The 22,312-nt window shown below is 33.6% G+C and overlaps 7 protein-coding genes across 7 annotated transcripts; 4 read left to right on the forward strand and 3 right to left on the reverse strand.

Moving 5' to 3' along the window:
* The first annotated feature begins 3,211 nt into the window (after nucleotides 1-3,211).
* Nucleotides 3,212-3,982, forward strand: LOC107166357 (uncharacterized). Its single transcript, XM_015514986.2, has one exon. It carries the CDS (start codon nucleotides 3,271-3,273, stop codon nucleotides 3,895-3,897), a length of 627 nt encoding a protein of 208 aa, XP_015370472.2. The 5' UTR covers nucleotides 3,212-3,270; the 3' UTR covers nucleotides 3,898-3,982.
* Nucleotides 3,983-8,058: 4,076 nt separating this feature from the next.
* On the reverse strand, nucleotides 8,059-8,494 carry LOC149055608 (histone H4). The gene has a single exon (XM_089227689.1). It carries the CDS (start codon nucleotides 8,433-8,435, stop codon nucleotides 8,124-8,126), a length of 312 nt encoding a protein of 103 aa, XP_089083815.1. The 5' UTR covers nucleotides 8,436-8,494; the 3' UTR covers nucleotides 8,059-8,123.
* A 194-nt stretch (nucleotides 8,495-8,688) lies between these two features.
* LOC107166350 (histone H3) lies at nucleotides 8,689-9,182 on the forward strand. Its single transcript, XM_015514975.2, has one exon. The coding sequence runs from the start codon at nucleotides 8,723-8,725 to the stop codon at nucleotides 9,131-9,133; it is 411 nt and encodes a 136-aa protein (XP_015370461.2). The 5' UTR covers nucleotides 8,689-8,722; the 3' UTR covers nucleotides 9,134-9,182.
* A 3,754-nt stretch (nucleotides 9,183-12,936) lies between these two features.
* Nucleotides 12,937-13,430, reverse strand: LOC107166351 (histone H3). The gene has a single exon (XM_015514976.2). It carries the CDS (start codon nucleotides 13,393-13,395, stop codon nucleotides 12,985-12,987), a length of 411 nt encoding a protein of 136 aa, XP_015370462.2. The 5' UTR covers nucleotides 13,396-13,430; the 3' UTR covers nucleotides 12,937-12,984.
* A 196-nt stretch (nucleotides 13,431-13,626) lies between these two features.
* On the forward strand, nucleotides 13,627-14,056 carry LOC149055609 (histone H4). The gene has a single exon (XM_089226784.1). It carries the CDS (start codon nucleotides 13,680-13,682, stop codon nucleotides 13,989-13,991), a length of 312 nt encoding a protein of 103 aa, XP_089082910.1. The 5' UTR covers nucleotides 13,627-13,679; the 3' UTR covers nucleotides 13,992-14,056.
* Nucleotides 14,057-16,101: 2,045 nt separating this feature from the next.
* LOC107166356 (histone H2A) lies at nucleotides 16,102-16,590 on the reverse strand. Its single transcript, XM_015514984.2, has one exon. The coding sequence runs from the start codon at nucleotides 16,544-16,546 to the stop codon at nucleotides 16,169-16,171; it is 378 nt and encodes a 125-aa protein (XP_015370470.1). The 5' UTR covers nucleotides 16,547-16,590; the 3' UTR covers nucleotides 16,102-16,168.
* A 326-nt stretch (nucleotides 16,591-16,916) lies between these two features.
* LOC149055610 (histone H2B) lies at nucleotides 16,917-17,398 on the forward strand. Its single transcript, XM_089226235.1, has one exon. The coding sequence runs from the start codon at nucleotides 16,961-16,963 to the stop codon at nucleotides 17,339-17,341; it is 381 nt and encodes a 126-aa protein (XP_089082361.1). The 5' UTR covers nucleotides 16,917-16,960; the 3' UTR covers nucleotides 17,342-17,398.
* Nucleotides 17,399-22,312: the final 4,914 nt, after the last annotated feature.

Here is a 22,312-nt window from a genome sequence, read left to right on the forward strand (position 1 = left end):
AAATTATTATCTTGAGTTCTTTCTTTATAGCTATTATTTTATGATATAATTAAAATACTTAAAAATAGGTAACCAGTTTCGCTGTTCAGCAAACGATAAGACACGACTATTTTTATTTCTATTTAAATCAAAACTTTAATTATGTACCTATGTAAAAGTATTTTCATGCTGAAATAGATATTTTGTTATTGAAATGTGAAACAATTAATATTTTTGTTATAATTATTCAAAAACATAATTTGCTCTAATTTGGTCAATTTTTATTCAATTTTTATATATTTTGTTTTTGAACTGTTTTAAAAAATATATTCAATAAAATGGCTATCTTACAAATTTTAAATTCTTAAATGTATACAAATTTTTTTTTGAATTTAGTTTAAAAAAAATGAATTTTATGCCATTCGATCAGAATTTCCATACTTGGTATTGTAAAAAAACCACGTTTAAATATATTGATTTCCCGTGGAGATATTAAGGGTGATACTAGACTTACGGGACTTATGGAACATACTGTATATGAATGTACTGTCTTTAAGAAATAAATTGACCATATTATATTATAATTTGAACAATATAATATTGAATTTCGTTAGTTAACATAGATTTTCATTCCTTAACTTGGTGATACATTTTTGATCAGTATTATAGGTGCTTCGTAGTGATCAGTTTCTCAGACTATTGTCATTTTCGGAATATATAATTGTATGCATTTAGGTAATATAATTAAATTGTATTAAATTATAACGTTTCAATTTCTCTTATGAAATATAATAGGCCGTAACAGAAAAACATATTTTTTTTTTTTTTTGGAGGGGAGGGGTTCAACATTTTTAAAAAATATAATGCAGAACACTTGTCATTACTTAACCGCTAAAATGTTTCTACTTAAAAAATTCGGGGGGGGGGGGTCCTAACACAACCTCCCCCACATTTTAAAAAAAAGTTCGTAAATTCGTCACTGCATGCACCACCACGGTAAATGCGCAACTTAAATTGGTAATTGCTCATAACGGAAATTACATATTTACATGACTTTATACTTGATCAAGCATTATAATAATATTATGTTAATAACTAGGCTTAGATTTGTACGAGTAGGACGACGACGGAGATGATCACAATATGATTCCAGACATGATATAGGCACGGTAGTTGATGTTCTCATTCCTTGGTCCGGTCACATGGACGAGTAGGTACGTGTTACCAAAAAAAGTAGTGATTACAAAAATAACAAAAATCCTATTTGGACCTATACAGTGTTCAATTATGGGGCTGGGGAAAAAAATCCCGACATTTGCAAAATAAATTCAAACGTTCCAATGTATAGCACTACGTATTATAATTATTAATTACTAACGTGCCCTATGATGTGGCTATGTAACAAATCATACACTGTGCTTAGAATGCTTAGATCTTGGAGTACTGACTGTCGCCGAAGTTTCTTCACCTCACTATACAAACGATTCCGATGGCGGCTAGCGAACTGTCCCAATCAGGCACATATCCAGGGGGGGGAAGTCCATGGGATTAGGACCCTCACCACCCCGGAAAATTTTCCGTACTTGGATACAAAATCACAAATTACAGATTAGGCTAGGTTAGTAATTGGATTTAATGGTGAAAAAAAAATAGAAAAATTTTATTATAGAAATTAGATGAAAATATTAAATAGTTATACATAATTTTATAGTACCAATTGTATTATAAAGGTTTTAATTTTTTAGTTTATAATAAAAATAAAAGGCTCAATCATGCATGGAAATTGTACTGGCATTTTTAACCTCCCCACCCCCCCCCCAAAAAAAAAAAAAAAAAAAAAATAATAATAAATAAAATCCTGGCTACGTATCTGGTCCGAATCCACTTATTTCTTCAATTTGATGGTTAGGTTAAACTTGATTAAGTAACATAATATAAATTTAAAAAAAAAAAATTAATTAATTAATATATATAATACAAATAATAATATATAATAATATTGTCTAATATCATCTAATCATTGGAGTCTGAATGTTACTTCTGGGTGACTTATCTTTTCAAATTTCCATAGGTATCATCTTCACAAATATGTAAAAAGAAAAAATCATTCTCTGTATGAAATATTATTTTATTATGGTAAAATACAGAAATAACGACATCTAGTATCTTAAAATACAATAATGGAATGACGTAACTACAGAACATTTACAAAACTTGAACTTTTCCTAGAGTAAAACGCAGTAAAAAAACAATGTCTATAGTCTATGGTTAAAAGCAGAATGTTAACTGAGTCTACGACTAGTTTCCAAAAATGTTTAACCCTAGATTAATTAATGGATAATTAACTGCATTAATTACTGCAACTAGTAATAGTGTTGTTATAGGTAACAGTTTGTAAATCTAAAAACTGATATGGATAATTAATAATAATATAGTGCATGACGTTTCGAACACAAATATTAATGTTATTAATGGTTTTATGGAATTTCCTATAAAATGTGTATGTTATTATAAAATATATGACTGCCTTGTTTTTCGGAATGCAATAATTTGTCATTTAATTCAAATTCAACTACCTAATACGTTACAGTGACGATCGACACCAACAACTGTGCAACAGAGAGGTTATCTACTTTCCCCGTTCTTTTGAAAATAATTCTGTTTTTCACTTCTCAAATAGCACATAACTTCATGCTATTATTTTATTTTTTTCAGAGCAAACATTTGATACTTTTTCTTAGCACAGTAACCACCTAAAGGAAATAACTGCTGTACCGTTGAATGATAAAATACTACAAACATGCCGATTTTGGAAGGGCCTAGTTCGACTCGGTCAAGACCAAACTCCATAAAAATTTTACCAAATTGTCAGAAAATACTTAATTATTGATAGGCATTACCGATTTTATGTTTATGAAATCGATTTCGACTTAAAATCGCCGGTTACTCGCGTGTACCAAAAATCACGCGGATGTGCTGAAACAACCTCTTGTATTTGGCAAACAACGAGTTATCGGCAAAAACCAAGTAGATTATTAAATTCAAAATTGTATGAGGATTCCAAAAAATTAAGTTTCGACAAAAAAAAGTGATTTCACAATCGGTGAATAACAAAATACCGAAGGTAATCTCAACCACAAAAACAAACTCGTTCATAACGCGTTTACTAGTCGGTACGGCGCTGGGCTTATATAAACGCGTTTTTCCATTTCTCACCATCGCCATTCAACGAGTTCATACTATTAGAGTTACAGTCTGCTCTTCAACGCCGCCCAAGTCTCTCGAACAATCATGGCAGCTACAGCAACAGTTCAAGCCACAACGGTGGCGCCGATCGCCGCGTCAACACCGATGAAGAAAAAGGCTCCGGCCACCAAGACCAAGTCTGCCGCCGCCGCTCATCCGTCCACCGCCGTGATGGTGATCTCGGCCGTTAAGGAGCTGAACGAGAAGAAGGGTTCGTCTCTGTCGGCCATCAAGAAGTACATGGCGACCAACTACAAAGTGGACTCCGCCAAGCTCGCCCCGTTCATCCGCAAGTTCCTGAAAGCCGCCGTGGTCAAAGGTGCGTTGGTGCAGACCAACGGCACCGGCGCCATGGGACACTTCAGGCTCCCGGTCGACGCGAAGAAAAAGCCCGCCAAGAAGCCAAGCGCCGCCGCTGCTTCCAAGAAGAAGGTCGCAGCTAAGAAACCCGCCGCCAAGGCCGCCGCTTCGGCCGGCACTCCGAAAAAGAGGAAGTTGGCTGCGAAAAAAGCACCAACTGCCGCCGAGCCCGCTGCCAAGAAGTCTAAGGCGGTTGCCGCCAAGCCTAGGAAATCGCTGGTCAAGGCGAAAAAGCCGGTCGTAGCGTCAAAACCACCGAAGGCCAAAAAAGCAACGGCCGTGACGAAAGTTAAGGCGCCCAAGAAGAAGTAGATGCATGATGAAAAATGACAAACGCGCAATGTAAATATTAAAAGTAACTAATGAACCTCCTCATACCTTAAAATGGTCCTTTTCAGGACCCCAATTTTCATTAAACATTTCTAAACCAACAAAATATACTCGATTAAGAAACTAGGGACGATAACGACATAATTCCCCATATAGATGTTAAAGAGACGTTATCCAACATGTGTTTCTTATGTTAACTACGAATTTTGAGCGTATCAAAGAGTTGTTAAGATTTGTACCTTTTTTTGTACTTAGGAATATACTCGTGAGTCGTGATACGTTGTTTCAAAATTAAAATTCTTTAATAAGAATCAAGAGGTATATACAATCAAATTTGTAAACCAATTGAGTTAAACGTGTGTACTGGACATAAAATTGTTTCATTATGCACTTGTAAATTGAAATACGTTAGTACGGAGACTACATAGTACATAGGTATCCGGGTATCATGTCCTAAGAAGCTACAATATTGTGACCGTTGATTGATTATTTATTAAATTTTGTTATTGTCGAGTATCTAAACCAAAACTACTCATAATTTTAAATTTATTATAAAACAGATTTAGGTGTTTAATAAATGCACAAAAAGTAAACCTTAAACACAGGGCTATAAATATAAAATACGGTAAATTGTCAAACCGACCATTGTTTGAAATGTGTCCAAAAGCAAACTTAGAAAACCTTCCTGGGTTTGTTTTCAGTATAGCTGAGATACAATAGCTTTGCCGTTAACTATTCTAGGTTGCGCCTCTACTAGCGTATGAAAGATTGAAGATTGAAGATGGTTAAGTTTGTTTATTGGTTAATTCATGTAAAAAGGTAAGGTTAGGTTAGGTTTTCCATACATTTTATAGCTCAAATATGGAATATACCCAATATAATTTTAAATTTTATTTTATAATACAAGTCCAAAGAGTAATAAGATATTTAATTCATATTTATACAATTCAATATTATAATATTCTGAAATAATATTATAAAATAAAATAATATTTTTATGGTTTACATTTAAAGAAATTTAATTATTCAATAATTAAAATTATATATTTTTTTCTACACGAGAACTTACAAAGGTACCAATTTTTTTTTACCTTGTAGAGTTTACATGTTATTTCTAATTTTTTTTTAACGCTTAGACTTATAAATATGTTTTTTTTTATACATATTAGATGTGGTTTAGTAACCTACATAATATGGTTACATTCGTCATACTTTTTCTTTAAATTTTAAATTTAAATATTTTGGGTAATGCACCGAGCCGTACTGACTAGTAAACGTGTTTCCAATACGTTGAACTTACTATGCAACGATCTGCCCATGTCTAATGTTTTTCGTAGATTGAAGAATTCTCTCAAGACCAGAATATTTCAGTGTGAGACAAGATGTTATTGGATGATAATGATAACTTGAGCTAAATTAATTATTAATATTATGTATATCGCGGTATTATAGGTATAACATAATATCTTATAATCTAATCCTTATTTTAATCCTAGCGTTAATAAAATATATTAAATAAAAGTACGTAAATTATTTTGATAACACTGAATATTTCTGATTTTTAAAACTAATAATGATAAACTGACAACTATCATAGAATTATAATCCTAAATCATAAAATATAATTTTATCAATGCATTTTTTAAGCATAACTTATTACAATATGAAAGCTAAGTAAAGTTTATTAAAACTCGGTATTCGTAGTTAAAAATTAAAATCAACCAAATTGATGTTGGAAGTTTTCAGGTGAGTTAATACAATTTTTTTCGTTCACAATAATATATACAAATCTGTAGAATTAGTGCACAATAAGCATGTAATATGCTGAGCTAAAAGTAACACGTGTAGATGATGAGATATGAATCCACAGTGGTAATTGACTGGGAGTTTCATTGTTAAAACCAAATATAAATATTTTTTTTTAGTTTAGTTCCCTAATAATTCACGTAACTGGCTCCTTTTTAGAAAAAACTTGGGGTTGTCTGGTAATGTTTGGGTGAACAAGACTTCAATGAGTCACTGAGTCACTGGTCAGTAGAGATGGTAAACTGTGATTTATTTTCAAAGTAGCAGTGAAAATAATCACTATCTTATCACTTATCTGATATTGTTTATTGTTATTTCAAGCTACTTAATTTTAATTTTTAGAATAGAATCACTGTGTAAATGCAAATATGCAACTAAAAATGTTTAATATACTCGTAAACTCGTATTGCTATGAAACACATTTCTATATTACTTGGCTATGCTTTTAATGCTGTTTTTAAACCAAAATGGAAATTATTAGATGGTCATTATTCATTACCTGTAAATTGGCAGTTTATATTTCAATTTTCAATAATTTTTGTTTTAAGATTTTACAAAATTATGATATTTGAATATATTTTCTTATTTAATGTTCAATAATCACTAATGACTATTGTCTAATACATTAAGCATTGACGTATCGTATCCTGTACCCATATAATTAATATTTAATTTTAGTATAATAGATGGGTAATAACTGACAATAATACTTACTGTTACTAACAGATCACTATACAGTATTATACACACTATATTTCCCTATACCTACATAAATCTGACAAATCGCAATATCAGTATTCAGTATAACACTACAAAAGTACTAATTATTATTTAACTGATAAATATTAAATAATAATATTATAATACTATAGTAATTAGTGGTAATAAGTATCTCAATCACATAATACATATCACATTAATTCATACTATTCAGAGTATCAGTAATGTACTATATCGGCCATATATGATACTAAATATCAAGAAATGAAAAGTGTAGCAATCACTGGTATCTTAATATCTGAGTAACAGTCTGTGATTGCTACTTTGGGATCCCTGCTACTGTCATTTTACATTGTTAGGCCATTGTCCTATCACTATGAGTCAGTCAGCTGTAGATTTTGACAATTGATACGATGACATGTCGTACGTGTGACACGTAATCCGGCTATCATTGTAAGATGAACAAATTTTAATCACTTTTGTGTAATGGGGGGTTTAGTTTACTGCCTACGTCTAGTTGGAAAATCTTACAAATTTACAAAAAAAATTACTATATTCATATGATATACCCTGTAGTAGGAGGTTTGTTGAAGGCTGAAATAGTTTAGAATTTTTTACAGAGATGTGGTGGCCCTGAAAAGGGCCCTTTTTGATTTTGAGTAATGGATAGTTCGATGAGCGAGATAATCAACCTCCGAAATCAAATTTTTGTCATTTTATATGATTATAGTTATGAATTAAAACCTTCTAACTTTAAATTTAAGACTTAATATTTTTTCCTTTACATTTATATGACAAATGTAGAAGTCCACAAGAAAAGCATGTTTCAATACTTGTTATAGGTATTATAAATTATAAATTATAATTGTTTATATTCTATCAATTTTATTTAATCATAAATATTTTTTGGAAGTTAAAAAATAAATTATAAAGATACCAAATTTTAAGAACCAAACTAAAGTCTAAAATAATATCTTGGACCGAGGTAAATTAATTTAAGCTATTAGCGCAATGTGAAAGACAAAGCTAGTAACACCATTAGTATGTCTCATCTCTTTCTAACACTCCGTTTCGGGCAGCACTGCTTGGTGAGCATTCCAGTTTCATATAGTTCAATAATACTCTTCAACACGATACATCGTAAAAAATATGTTATTAAATAAAACAAGTTTACCGGCACGTTCAATGCATTATTTTAGTAAGCACAGTACAAATGCAACTAATTTACTACGGCACAGCAGAGCAAACATGGATGTTACTGAAATACTGAGTACTGACAAACGATAATCCAAACACGTGTACAGGATAGGATAGAACGTCATCACGAATGCGTATCGAATTTACAACCAGCAATTGGCATAAAAGTGAAGACAGTATAAAAGTATGATAAAGCGTTCCTTCGGAAACAGTTTAACTCAATTGACAGTTGACACCTATCTCATGATTCTCAATAGTTGTGCAGCGCGAAATGCCAGGTATTTTGACTGTAAAAAATGACTTGACAACTATACCTTCAGGCATACGTGTATACCCTGAAAAAACTTTTACAGTTCTACATAACAAATACCAATTCATCTATTTTAATGCGTGCACGGTCAGTCATAAAATGATAAAATATGGTGGCCCTGAAAAGGGCCTTTTTATTTAAAATATTTTGTTTCAGCGTTTGACGATCAGGAAGATTAACCTCCGAAACCGTAGAGGGTGCGGCCTTGACGTTTCAGAGCGTAGACGACGTCCATAGCGGTGACGGTCTTCCTCTTGGCGTGCTCAGTGTACGTAACGGCGTCGCGGATTACGTTTTCCAGGAACACCTTCAACACACCACGTGTTTCTTCGTAAATCAAACCGGAAATACGTTTCACTCCTCCACGGCGAGCTAACCGACGAATGGCTGGCTTGGTGATTCCCTGGATGTTGTCACGCAACACTTTGCGATGACGTTTGGCGCCTCCTTTACCAAGACCTTTTCCTCCTTTGCCTCTTCCTGTCATGTTTAATATTTTCGAGTTGGTTGTTGTACAATGTAACGCTGCTGCTGCTGCTTCGAACACTGAACGTTGACTGGTGCCGGCAATAGAGACGGCATCTGTTTTATGCGTTTTGCGGCGCGCGAACGGCCAATCGGAATGCTTCACCCGATTTCTCCCTCTCATGACTCAACCGACCAACGAGAGCGCCGGATACGGTTCCTATTTGTGTATAAATAACGGTGCTCGATACTTCGGTAGACATACGACATTTGTTTTCACTCCGAACAAGTACAACTAAACCAATCAAAATGGCACGTACCAAGCAAACCGCTCGCAAGTCAACCGGTGGAAAGGCACCTAGGAAGCAGCTGGCCACCAAAGCCGCACGTAAGAGCGCGCCCGCCACCGGTGGAGTCAAGAAGCCACATCGTTACCGTCCGGGAACTGTCGCTCTCCGTGAAATCCGTCGGTACCAGAAGAGTACTGAGCTGTTGATCCGCAAATTGCCGTTCCAACGTTTGGTGCGTGAAATCGCACAGGATTTCAAGACCGACCTGCGTTTCCAGAGTTCCGCCGTCATGGCTTTGCAAGAGGCCAGCGAAGCTTACTTGGTCGGTCTGTTCGAGGACACCAATCTGTGCGCCATTCACGCCAAACGTGTCACGATCATGCCTAAAGACATCCAGTTGGCTCGTCGTATCCGTGGTGAACGTGCTTAAACTCTTGCTGCTTATTAATATTCAACGCTTGTAAAAAGGCCCTTTTCAGGGCCACTAAATTAAAAAAACTCCCTGATGCAATTTTGATTATGTGAGATGAAATACGATGTATTTCTTTGAACAAACTTTTGACGATTTTAAACTTATTCTTTAATTAAACATTCCAAACGTTTGCCACTAATCACGTATTTTCAATTTCTATGTTACTATCGACAGTAACTGCCTCTAGTCGGTTTAAATCAATTGATAGATATGCATTTGAATTATCATTAGTAACCGTAGGGCACACGTCAACGATAAACAGTTGAGCGCTTGTTTAACCTAACCTTTTGAGACGTGCCAAGATTATTATAATATATTATTATTAGTTATTAATTTTCCCCCGATAACAAATACTAATCGTACGAATTGCATAGTTTGATTAAACAGCGGCTATGGTGGACAATTGGTGGTATGATTTTTATCCATACTTTATTGACCTGTACGTTTCGATTATAGTACTTTTTGAGCCGAATACGTCTTAGGTACTAGGTATTCCTTAAACAATTTATTGGTGTTTCTAAACCATTACATAAATTAAACATTTGAAACGTTTCCAAATAATCAAATCTTCTTAATTTAATAATTTAATAAAAACTTTCAATGTTATTATTGACAGTAATGGGTTTGGATGTTATGGAAGCTATAGTGGAGAATTTAGTGATTCAATCCACCAAAATTAATAATTTGTAAAACTGGTCCAAGTATAAAAATTAAATTTCAGTAGACAAGGGAAGAGGGGTTCTAATTAAAACTTAAAAAAAAAATAGAAGTTTGTATCCATACATAAATCTCAACTATATCTCCGTAAGCATTATAAAAAATTTCAAAAATGCGGCGTTTAAGTGTAGGTATTTAAAAATTTTAAGCGATTGTGAATTTTTGAAAAAAAGTTGCGTGTATTTTGACGAAACCATCTGTAAATAAACGCATATAGGTACTATATAGCTACAAATGTATTGGGAAAATCTGACAATATTTTAGCTAAAACAAATTTCAACAAGTCAGATTTTCTTGATATAATATACACTATACCTACATGACGTAACAGAAAGAACAGACTATAATGCCATAACTAAGTTATAATAGCGTTATTTTAATATTTTTCTATTATATTCTTCAGATTTGATTTTGTAATTGAAAAATTTAATAAGACTCGAGTTATTATTGATCTTAATAGATAATGATATGAATTAATTTTTACCTTTAATAGGATCGGGAGAACTAAAGTGTACCGAACTTACAAAAAATTAAAACTATTATAAGATGTAAATCCATTACAGTACATCTAGGATAGAACCACGAGATGGAGTTTTTAACCTTTAAATCTTTTAACTATAATTAGCTAAAATCAATGTATAATAGTTATATAAATAATTCACTATTATATACAGGATGTAATATAAAGACCTAACAAAAAAAAAAAAATTATGCTAATTCATCGTATGACAAAAATCGTTAATATTTTATGATAAGTAAATAATTTAAGAAATGTTATTGCATTCCAAATTAATTTTACCAAAGAATATTGAATTTAAAAAAAAATTCTAAATAATAAACTGCTTGACTCATATAAATATTTTTACCATCAGAATTGTTCTTAAAATCGGATTAACAAATTTACTTACTTACTTACTTGGTAGCACGGCTTTCGCCTATATACTATTCCAGGCTTTTTTGCCTTTGCTAGTAGCTGAAGTTGGAGATGGATTTTTTTTTTTTTTTTTTTTTTAAATTTTACTTTAACTTGTTGCCCAAAGCCTTATTCTCGGACGCTGTTTATGTCTCAAGGTATATAAAGAGGGGGAACACCTGCCAATGGTTCTTACATGGTTGTACCATGAATTATCGATTCTATGAAAAGTGGCTGAGGCATTTTTTTTAATGGTTTTTTGGATAGGAATGAACCCGACTGTGTGCAGAAGCACCGAGTTCCTTACAAAGGTCGGCTGACCTAAAATTATCCTGATGCCTGTAGTCTGAACCGCCTCAATTTTTTCCAAGTGGATGAGCTGACAAAGGGTGCCCATGCTTCTCCGGCGTAAGTTAGGATAGGGATGATGTACATTTGGAACAGGTTTAATTTGGTTCTAGTGGGGATTGGGCTTTTTTTATTTAGAATAGGATATAGTAAGCCTCGAATTTGAGGATTAACAAATTAATAGGCTATTTTGAATTTATCTAAAATAATTTTTATAAAATTAAATTTTTTTTCATTTTCAGTAATAAAAAGGCGGGTAAGTCGTGGATATCGCTCTACTGTTCAGTAGGTTACAAGTGGGTTACTGTAAGGGATAGAATTAAATTTGAATCCAATGATATTATATCATTGTATACGAAAAACGATTCTGAGTGAAGACGGTTTATATGTCTAGGATATATTATAGATTATTAAAAATCTTCAAATCTTAGATTTAAAAAGAAATTTTTTTATGAATTTCTAGTTTGAAATAATTTGCGAATATTCGTTTTAATGATTTTTACATATATGTTGTCAAAATTCAAACTTTGAATGCATGTAAAAAAAAAATTGTGACTACGCATTGCTTTTATTTTTCATTGCTATTGTAAAAGTAAAAATATGATAGGAGCCATGTATTAAATTTTTAAATCTTAGATATAAAAGGAAAATTTTTTATGAATTTCTAGCTTATAATAATTTGTGAATTTTCGTGATTTTTACGTATTTTGTCAAAATTCAAACTTTGAATGCTTATAAAAAAGAATCGTGACTATGAATTTCTTTTACTTTTCAACTGCTATTGTAACAATAATGTTAAGAGCCTTGAAATTAAATTTTAAAACTTTTCTGCCTAACAAATAAACTTTTATCAATATTAATTTTAAAAAAACTAATAATGATCGAAAATTTCAAATGCCTATGAATAGTTCAACTTAAGTCGAAATTTTTTGAAAATTGCATGGTGGATAAAATATCCTTATATAAACATTCGGTGAAAATTGCATGTATCTATTTGGTCATTTGTTTTAAAATTACATCAAAAACCATAATCGATTTTGTCGAAAAATTTCCCATTTTCCCTTAATTTTTAGTTTGTTTTTCTCGATTATTTAGAAAATTATTAAGAATTTTTCACTTTTGACCCCCCCACCCCAAAGTACCAACTATAGATTCGCTTTCTGATCGAACGAGGTACTGAAGTCAAAAATCTAAGCACTTTTACTAGTTTTACTGCTCCAAAAAAATTTCAGCTAAATCGAAGCCGTTCACTGATGGTGAATTTATAAAAGAGTGTATGGAGGCCGCCTCTGAAATTGTATGTCCAGCACAAAAACAACTTTTTTCCAAATTGATTTTATCAGGGGTAACTGTAGCAAGGCGTATAGAAAACTAGGAACTGATATTGAGAGTACCTTAAAAGAACGTATTTCTAAATTTATTTTTTATTCACTATCCCTTGACGAAAGTACAGATTTGTTAGATACTGCGCAATTAGCAATTTTCTATCTGATAGAATATCGATAAATCAAAGCCTAAAACACCCTTTTCAGGATCACAATATTTTCTACTCAATTTTTTTATATTTTCAATTTTCATAAGGCATTACAATGATTTGGATTAAAGTAAATTTATACCATGTGTTTAATTATTGTGAATTCTAATGATTGTTTACAGTTCTATTTCAATTTTGACATTAATGTATCTGTAATCTATATGTATACCTATTCTCTAATAAATACGTTCAAAAGGCAAAATTATGGACCACCTTTTTCACGGAGAGTTAATTCAAAAGTGATGGCCCTGAAAAGGGCCTTTTTATAGGTGTTGAATAATAATAAGCAGCAAGAGTTTAAGCACGTTCACCACGGATACGACGAGCCAACTGGATGTCTTTAGGCATGATCGTGACACGTTTGGCGTGAATGGCGCACAGATTGGTGTCCTCGAACAGACCGACCAAGTAAGCTTCGCTGGCCTCTTGCAAAGCCATGACGGCGGAACTCTGGAAACGCAGGTCGGTCTTGAAATCCTGTGCGATTTCACGCACCAAACGTTGGAACGGCAATTTGCGGATCAACAGCTCAGTACTCTTCTGGTACCGACGGATTTCACGGAGAGCGACAGTTCCCGGACGGTAACGATGTGGCTTCTTGACTCCACCGGTGGCGGGCGCGCTCTTACGTGCGGCTTTGGTGGCCAGCTGCTTCCTAGGTGCCTTTCCACCGGTTGACTTGCGAGCGGTTTGCTTGGTACGTGCCATTTTGATTGGTTTAGTTGTACTTGTTCGGAGTGAAAACAAATGTCGTATGTCTACCGAAGTATCGAGCACCGTTATTTATACACAAATAGGAACCGTATCCGGCGCTCTCGTTGGTCGGTTGAGTCATGAGAGGGAGAAATCGGGTGAAGCATTCCGATTGGCCGTTCGCGCGCCGCAAAACGCATAAAACAGATGCCGTCTCTATTGCCGGCATCAGTCAACGTTCAGCGTTCGAAGCAGCAGCAGCGTTACATTGTACAACAACCAACTCGAAAATATAAAACATGACAGGAAGAGGCAAAGGAGGTAAAGGTCTTGGAAAAGGAGGCGCCAAACGTCATCGCAAAGTGTTGCGTGACAACATCCAGGGAATCACCAAGCCAGCCATTCGTCGGTTAGCTCGCCGTGGAGGAGTGAAACGTATTTCCGGTTTGATTTACGAAGAAACTCGCGGTGTGTTGAAGGTGTTCCTGGAAAACGTAATCCGCGACGCCGTTACGTACACTGAGCACGCCAAGAGGAAGACCGTCACCGCTATGGACGTCGTCTACGCTCTTAAACGTCAAGGCCGCACCCTCTACGGTTTCGGAGGTTAATCTTCCTGATCGTCAAACGCTGAAACAAAATATTTTAAATAAAAAGGCCCTTTTCAGGGCCACCATATTTTATCATTTTATGACTGACCGTGCACGCATTAAAATAGATGAATTGGTATTTGTTATGTAGAACTGTAAAAGTTTTTTCAGGGTATACACGTATGCCTGAAGGTATAGTTGTCAAGTCATTTTTTACAGTCAAAATACCTGGCATTTCGCGCTGCACAACTATTGAGAATCATGAGATAGGTGTCAACTGTCAATTGAGTTAAACTGTTTCCGAAGGAACGCTTTATCATACTTTTATACTGTCTTCACTTTTATGCCAATTGCTGGTTATAAATTCGATACGCATTCGTGATGACGTTCTATCCTATCCTGTACACACGTGTTTGGATTATCGTTTGTCAGTACTCAGTATTTCAGTAACATCCATGTTTGCTCTGCTGTGTCGTAGTAAATTAGTTGCATTTGTACTGTAATGTATTGAACGTGCCGGTAAACTTGTTTTATTTAATAACATATTTTTTACGATGTATCGTGTTGAAGAGTATTATTGAACTATATGAAACTGGAATGCTCACCAAGCAGTGCTGCCCGAAACGGAGTGTTAGAAAGAGATGAGACATACTAATGGTGTTACTAGCTTTGTCTTTCACATTGCGCTAATAGCTTAAATTAATTTACCTCGGTCCAAGATATTATTTTAGACTTTAGTTTGGTTCTTAAAATTTGGTATCTTTATAATTTATTTTTTAACTTCCAAAAAATATTTATGATTAAATAAAATTGATAGAATATAAATAATTATAATTTATAATTTATAATACCTATAACAAGTATTGAAACATGCTTTTCTTGTGGACTTCTACATTTGTCATATAAATGTAAAGGAAAAAATATTAAGTCTTAAATTTAAAGTTAGAAGGTTTTAATTCATAACTATAAGCATATAAAATGACAAAAATTTGATTTTTATTAAAATAAAAACAGTTTATAATATTTACATAATTGAAAGAAAAGATACTTAGGTATAGTATTTACTTGAAGCTGTACCTACAAATTACCTCAATTATTGTTCTTACTGCTTTCCTAACTTAATTCAATATGTATATGTATAATATACGATTACTACTGGAAAAATCCAGTAAACAGAATCTTCAATAGATTTTTGTTATACTTCTTGGCCAAAATTTCCTAAAATAAGTAATTATTTAAAGATACTATAAGAAATTGTAGATACTTTAACCATAGTCTTAACCTTGAAGTTATAATATAATGTGTTAAGTTAACTAGGTAACTTTTGTTGAGTTGACTTCAGCTGGATATTTTTCCTGTAATGACAATAAAACTATACATATTAATAAAAATATTTTACATAAAATAAATTAACAAAATTTGCAACTGTATAAGATACCATAGTGAAAAATAATAGTTGATTTATTACATTTAAAAGCAAAACATAGCAATACAACCATTAAAGCATAATAAAAATAAAACTATACATCACAATTTAACAGTAGGTATTAAATTATGATGAATAAGTTTAAAACAAAGAACAAAACAACGATATTATTATTATTTATTGGTAAACAATCATATTGATAGTGTGATAAAAAGAGATAAAATATAATAATATATACAATAAATATAAATTTATATGTAAAAAATATATAATAAATATAATAACATAAAATTAAAAAATTAAAAAAATAGCAACAAGAATGGTGTATTCTTATCCGCTGTCTTTTCTAACAGGCTATCTCGGTTATGTTTACATTGGTCTTATGGCGGGTGAGCATACCAGTCATCATATAGTTCAATGGAGAGTACTGAGTAATAATCGAGTTTTTGGATTGTTGATTTAAAATGATGACAAAATCTGTATAGTATATACAATTTTAAAAGTATGCGCAAACGAATGTGTGTAATTCATAATCTCGATTCACATGATAAAAGCATATTAAATCGATGGTAATATAATATACAGCATGTCTCAACGATGATCTAACATAATATGTAATAACTATTGTTGTACCTATTCAATATTAGTTATTGAAGTCCATTTGTGAGATCTGATTTTAAGATAAATGTATATGATTGTAAAATGTTGGTGGCCCTGAAAAGGGACTTTTTATTAAAATCATAATCATTTTTACAAGTAACGGCGGAACTAACTAAGCTTTCTTCTCGGTCTTTTTGGGTAAGAGAACGGCTTGAATGTTGGGCAACACACCGCCTTGAGCGATCGTCACACCGGACAACAATTTGTTCAACTCCTCGTCGTTTCTGATGGCCAATTGCAAATGTCTGGGGATGATACGGGATTTCTTGTTGTCACGGGCGGCGTTACCGGCCAACTCTAAGACTTCGGCTGCCAAGTATTCCATGACGGCGGCCAGGTATACAGGTGCTCCGGCTCCGACACGTTCGGCGTAGTTTCCTTTTCTCAACAGACGATGGATACGACCGACCGGGAACTGGAGTCCGGCACGGGACGACCTGGTCTTGGATTTGCCTCCCTTAGCTTTTCCTGCTTTACCGCGTCCGCTCATGTTGATTTGTTGATGATTAGACTGTTTCGTACTGAATCTGGTGAATGAATGTTGCCGGGCATAGCCTTTCCACTTCTTATATAGTCGAATACTAGATAACTATTCTGTGATTGGTAAAAAAAAACCAGTATGACGGACAAAAATGATACCGATCAGTAAACAATACGTATTCAAATGTGCTGTTTTTGTTCAACATTATCATAAAATATACTTTTTGAAATTATACTATATTAAATTATTATAAAACGATCAGCAACCCTGTTTATACTGTCATCGTTACAGTATATCCGTCAATTAAAAAACAACAAATCGCTCGGGTTTGGTAATATAAGCCACCGTACGGTGGAAAACTTTATCATTCATCCATCAACGTTCCAGTCGTCTACAAGTCCGATCGCATCAATTAAAAACAAAATGGCTCCAGGAGGAAAATCTGCGGGTAAAGCGATGAAGAAATCGTCGGGAAAGGCACAAAAAAATATCGCCAAGTCCGACAAAAAGCGCAAGCCAAAAAGGAAAGAATCGTACGCCATCTACATTTACAAAGTGTTGAAACAAGTGCATCCCGATACCGGTGTTTCGTCGAAAGCCATGAGCATCATGAACAGTTTCGTCAACGATCTGTTCGAACGCATCGCCGCCGAATCTAGTCGTCTGGCTCACTACAACAAGCGTTCGACCATTACTAGCCGGGAAATTCAGACCGCCGTCCGACTCTTGTTGCCCGGTGAATTGGCCAAACACGCCGTCAGTGAAGGAACAAAGGCTGTTACCAAGTACACCAGCTCCAAGTAGATCGACCATCGATAAATCTAACCTAAAACGGCCCTTTTCAGGGCCACCAATTTACGTTCATTTTTTTTTTTTAAATTCAAATTGCATTACTATGAAATTCGTGCACATATCTTGTGAATAACTACGATTAGTATTTATATTAGGATGTTGTTTAAACCACTCACTCTAATAATATTAATTATTAATTTTAAGGATGGTCACAGTAAAACAACTAACATCATTTTTATGATAAGAGACGTTAGAACTTTTCGCCTACCAATATTTTTTTTTTCATATCAAACCATCAAAAATATTATCCTATAATAAATTATGGTAATTTTTGAAATCAGAGATAACGCCGAGATCACTTAAGAAAAACATACGATTTTAGATTCACGTTATACTTTTATCTATACAGAGCGTTTGTGTAGGGGGAAACAATTAATAGTGTTGCGCTGACATAATTTCAAATTAAAACATTGCGAGTTATGAAATTAATCTAGAATTAAATATTAAATGGCAGAGGTGTTAAAACTTTTTCAACACGCGGCTTCTTTCTCTTTGGGTGTTCAGTGTTCACAATAATATGTTTACGGCTCCCAAATTATTATGAACAAATTGAAACAACAGATGGTCGAATCGTGAGGTGTGTCGTTTCATTTCATAATGATTGCAGATAATATATATTATAATAATTATACAGGACCTAGGTATGATGTTGGTTTTCGGTGCTATGACGCGGCTCCCTTTGCAAACTCTCGCGACGTCCCTGGGAGCCGCTACGCACAGTTTGAATACCTCTACTGGCTCTACTCTACTCTCTACTATATGATAGTATTGTTGTGTACGTCTACACGACAAATTAAATAAGTAAATAAAAAGTAGGCTCGGAGAAATAACTGACTATATCCTTTATTTTAAACAACGTAAAACAATTTAGTTAACATGAGTTTGGGAGGTTCGGACTGATATTTTGCTAGAATACGACTGCCCGTGCCTCGGGGACGAGCACGGTCGGCCGGCCCGCTGTGGCTTCAAAACTGTCCACACAGCGGAATGCCTTATGCTGTCGTCGTGCTCGTCCCCAATGGGTAGGCGGTTACATATATATATAATAATAATATAGACATACATATACATATAATATATGTATAATAAAAACTGCTTATACTATGATTTAATTAAATAACTTTAATGAAATGGGTTTATAACAGTATCTATGAACAAAACGTATGTAGGCATTCGAGTACGTTTTACCGTATTGAATACTTTCGATTTAAATACTTAAAAAATAACACTAGACACCAACATTTTAAATAATACAAATATATAATATTATATGATATAACAATGCTAATAATTTTTAACTAACAATTTTTTTGAAAGTAGAATACATTTTTTTATAACATAATTGATAAAATGTATTTTAAATAATTTAGTCATGGTATTTTAATTTTAATACGATAAATGCTTAATCTTATTTGGGAAATAATTTGAAATTAGTAGGTAGTAAAAACCCTTGGACAGAATTTTTTTAAACATATTTAATGTTTAATAAAAAAAAACCGCTTTCGAGTTTTAATACTAGATAATTGATATTCAAAATATTTGCCTTGCCTACTTTTTCAATAGTACATTTTTGAATGATACTTAGGTAGGTACGTTATGCAAACAAGTATTAGTTTACAACATTGTAGTAGATATACGAGTATTTAATACCCACACAACAGCAGCGTTGAGCCTGAATAATATTTTTGTCATCTAGATAAATATAATAGAAACTATACCAATAACATATTTTAATTAACTTAAAAATGTTAAAAATAAACTCAAGTGAAATTATATATTAAATAAATGAAACACAGTAAAAAAATTGTTTCAGTTACGAAACAACATATAGGTTAGGTGTCAGTGGTAAAAACGTCGTTGACGCGCGGCGAGCCTTGCCAGAAACCTAAAATCGTCATTTTCGAAAAGCCACCATTCATCGGAAAATCGGTCAATTGACAATCTGCAAATTCTACGGTCTTGGAAAACCCGTGGAGAACGTGTGGAAAATGTTTTCGACAATTTTAGACTGATGTCAGTTATACGGCCACCCTTTGAACATGGTCTACAAAAACCCGATGAAAAGTACGGGAATAACGACCTGTGGTTGTTTCATGGTACCGGATGGCGCCACAGTAATCTATGTTGATCGTTCAGAATTTATTTGGCTTTCCAAAAAATCCAAAACCAGATTCGTACAACCATTTTCTGCCGATAAATTGTGAAAAATGTTTGTATAACCGCGACGCTGAGGACGACACGAATTACAATAATTTACTAGTCGGTACATCGTGTCGTATATATTCACAGTGATCGTAAATGTGAATGGTCAAACTTTGATCCAGTAAACAGCGCTGAAATGACAGACCGTCCATGACGGTGAGGATTGAGATCAAATCAGAAAAAAAAGGGAAATCCTGGAGCTCTTTATAGGCCTTAGGCCGTCCAAGATGAATGGCCAAATCGTTGACAAGAAAAACAATGCTTACTTACTTACTTGGTAGCACGGCTTTCGTCTATATACTATTCCAGGCTTTCTTGCCTTTGCTAGTAGCTGAAGTTGGAGATGTATTTTTTTTTTTTTTAAATTTTACTTTAATTTGTTGCCCAAAGCCTTATTCTCGGACGCTGTTTATGTCTCGAGGTATATAAAGAGGGGGAAAACCTGCCAATGGTTCTTATATGGTTGTACCAATGTACCATGAATTAGCGCCAACTTCAAATCTATCCAAAATTCCATTTGCTCTCAATCAAAAACAATGTTCTACAATAACTCTTTTTCCGACTACGATCATATCCGCCTCTTAGGTAAAACCCACTCCCCTCCAACCACCAAACGTTTACTCAAACCATACCCATTAAATTGGACTGACTAACATAACTGAACCTACCAATCAACCCCAAAATCCATCCACTAGTAGAGGCACAAGCCTGGAATAGTAAACGGCATAGCCACCCCTCCCAAAGCAAAGCAGCAAAAACCATGAATTAGCGATTCTATGAAAAGTGGCTGAGGCATTTTTTTTAATGGTTTTTTGGATAGGAATGAACCCGACTGTGTGCAGAAGCACCGAGTTCCTTTGAGAAAAACAATGCGCTGGACCTGTTGACTTATATATATGAATCTGCTTTGATTCGAACGTAAATAGTTCAGTTTTTTCATAAATTTCTTTGACATTTTCTGTACGTTTTACTTTTAAGGAAACAGTGGATCGGAAGTTTCTTATCATTTTTGGTAAAAGCTCTGACAAAGTTTGGTTTGGTCCCCCATCTCTAGGTCCTGGAGTTCTTCCATAATTTCTTCTTCTTCGTCAGTAACGTCAAGTGGAACACCTTTGATTACGATCTTGAGAGATTGTTTTTCGGGTAACGCAAAAGTGTGGAAATTGATCGTGGGTGCGTGGCCGGCCAACAAAGGCAAGCCCAATGACAGTGAGAAACGACGTCCCTCAATATCGTAACGCCCGACTCCAGTACTCTACCTCTTCTTAAACGACACTTTATTCTTTATTCTCCACCACGAACAAAAACCCTAAAATAGCCGCCATACAACTCCAAAAACAACTGGATCAAGCTTTATAATGTGGTTCAACAAATGCGTCTAACCATTAACGCCCAAAAGACAGTGGCAGTGATGTTCAATGGCCCAGCCAGGTTCTCGTCTCATTCCTTGAAAATAAACGGACTCCAAATCCCCTGGTTCCCGTCATCCAATTACCTTGGTGTGACCCTTGACAGGAACGTCCACGCATATCAAATCAAAAAAGCCACCGCCGTCCGTGGAATGTTGTACCTAGGGTTGCGCAAAAACGACAATGGTTCGATTTCGATATATCGATATAAACTTTTTTATAGGTATCAAAATATCGATATATTAATATTAATAGGTCATATATATATAAATAACAAATAATATTTGAAAATTTAATACAAGATTCCTTACGAGTTTTTAAATCTTTATCACAAATAAAAAGTCCACTGGAAATTCAAATTAAATTTTTATGAGCATTCGAAATTTAAATTTTTACAACATTGGGTTTTCACTTTTAGCGATTTCTTTATTTTGGTGTAACTCTAAAACAAATGACGGCAGATACTTGAAATTTTGACTGAATGTTTATATAGGCATTTTATATATTTGATAAAATTTTCAAAATATTTAGATTTGTTTTGAGCTGTTTACTGCCATTTTAATTTTTCAACTTTTTTAGTTTTTTTTTCTATAAATATCGATAAAAAATTATTTGTTCGGTAGAAAAGCTTTAAAATTTAATACAAGGCTTCTAACAACTTTTAACACTATTAGTTAAAAAATATTAAAAATACGTATGCACGATTTTTTTTTATAAGCATTTAAAGTTCAAATTTTGACTAAATACGTAAAAATTACGGAAATGTTAAAATAATAAATAATAATTTATAATATAGAGATAACATTGTAACAATGTGACGTTTAGTCGCCCGTATGACCATATTATTATACAATATAATATAAGATATTATAATATGTAGGTATCAATAGCTACGAGCTCACGAAGTCACGTTTAATAACACCAGGCTTGTTAGGTACTCATTAATTATTATTATTATTTAATATTTATTAATATCTTATTTTATAATTTCTATGATTGTCGATTACCCATCATGAATTGTGTCCAGCAACTATTAATCACAACGTTCATTTTTTGTAATCTAAAATTATTAAATTAATCTTTTGCGTTAGATATCATGATGGTGATATGAAAAGAGAGATGTTAATAACTTTTCACCAAAAGTCATAAAAAAGGTAGTAGGAGGAGTGTGAATTTTACCTAGTAGTCGAATGTGGTCATGATCTGAAAAGGTTCTCCTTAAATCTGTAAACTTCAAATCCATTCAAACCTCTAGTTATTACTGGATAATTAATGTTCTACAAAAGCTCCTTTCTCTTAATTCATTCAGTCT

Source organism: Diuraphis noxia, unplaced genomic scaffold, assembly GCF_037042655.1.
Source record: "Diuraphis noxia isolate RWA-SAM2 unplaced genomic scaffold, SU_Dnox_SAM2 contig0004, whole genome shotgun sequence".
NCBI classification, from domain to species: domain Eukaryota; kingdom Metazoa; phylum Arthropoda; class Insecta; order Hemiptera; family Aphididae; genus Diuraphis; species Diuraphis noxia.

What these genes read in the sequence shown, in the direction of transcription:
- LOC107166357 (XM_015514986.2), top strand. Translation starts at nt 3,271, where the DNA reads ATGGCAGCTACAGCAACAGTTCAAGCCACAACGGTGGCGCCGATCGCC.
- LOC149055608 (XM_089227689.1), bottom strand. Translation starts at nt 8,435, where the DNA reads ATGACAGGAAGAGGCAAAGGAGGAAAAGGTCTTGGTAAAGGAGGCGCC.
- LOC107166350 (XM_015514975.2), top strand. Translation starts at nt 8,723, where the DNA reads ATGGCACGTACCAAGCAAACCGCTCGCAAGTCAACCGGTGGAAAGGCA.
- LOC107166351 (XM_015514976.2), bottom strand. Translation starts at nt 13,395, where the DNA reads ATGGCACGTACCAAGCAAACCGCTCGCAAGTCAACCGGTGGAAAGGCA.
- LOC149055609 (XM_089226784.1), top strand. Translation starts at nt 13,680, where the DNA reads ATGACAGGAAGAGGCAAAGGAGGTAAAGGTCTTGGAAAAGGAGGCGCC.
- LOC107166356 (XM_015514984.2), bottom strand. Translation starts at nt 16,546, where the DNA reads ATGAGCGGACGCGGTAAAGCAGGAAAAGCTAAGGGAGGCAAATCCAAG.
- LOC149055610 (XM_089226235.1), top strand. Translation starts at nt 16,961, where the DNA reads ATGGCTCCAGGAGGAAAATCTGCGGGTAAAGCGATGAAGAAATCGTCG.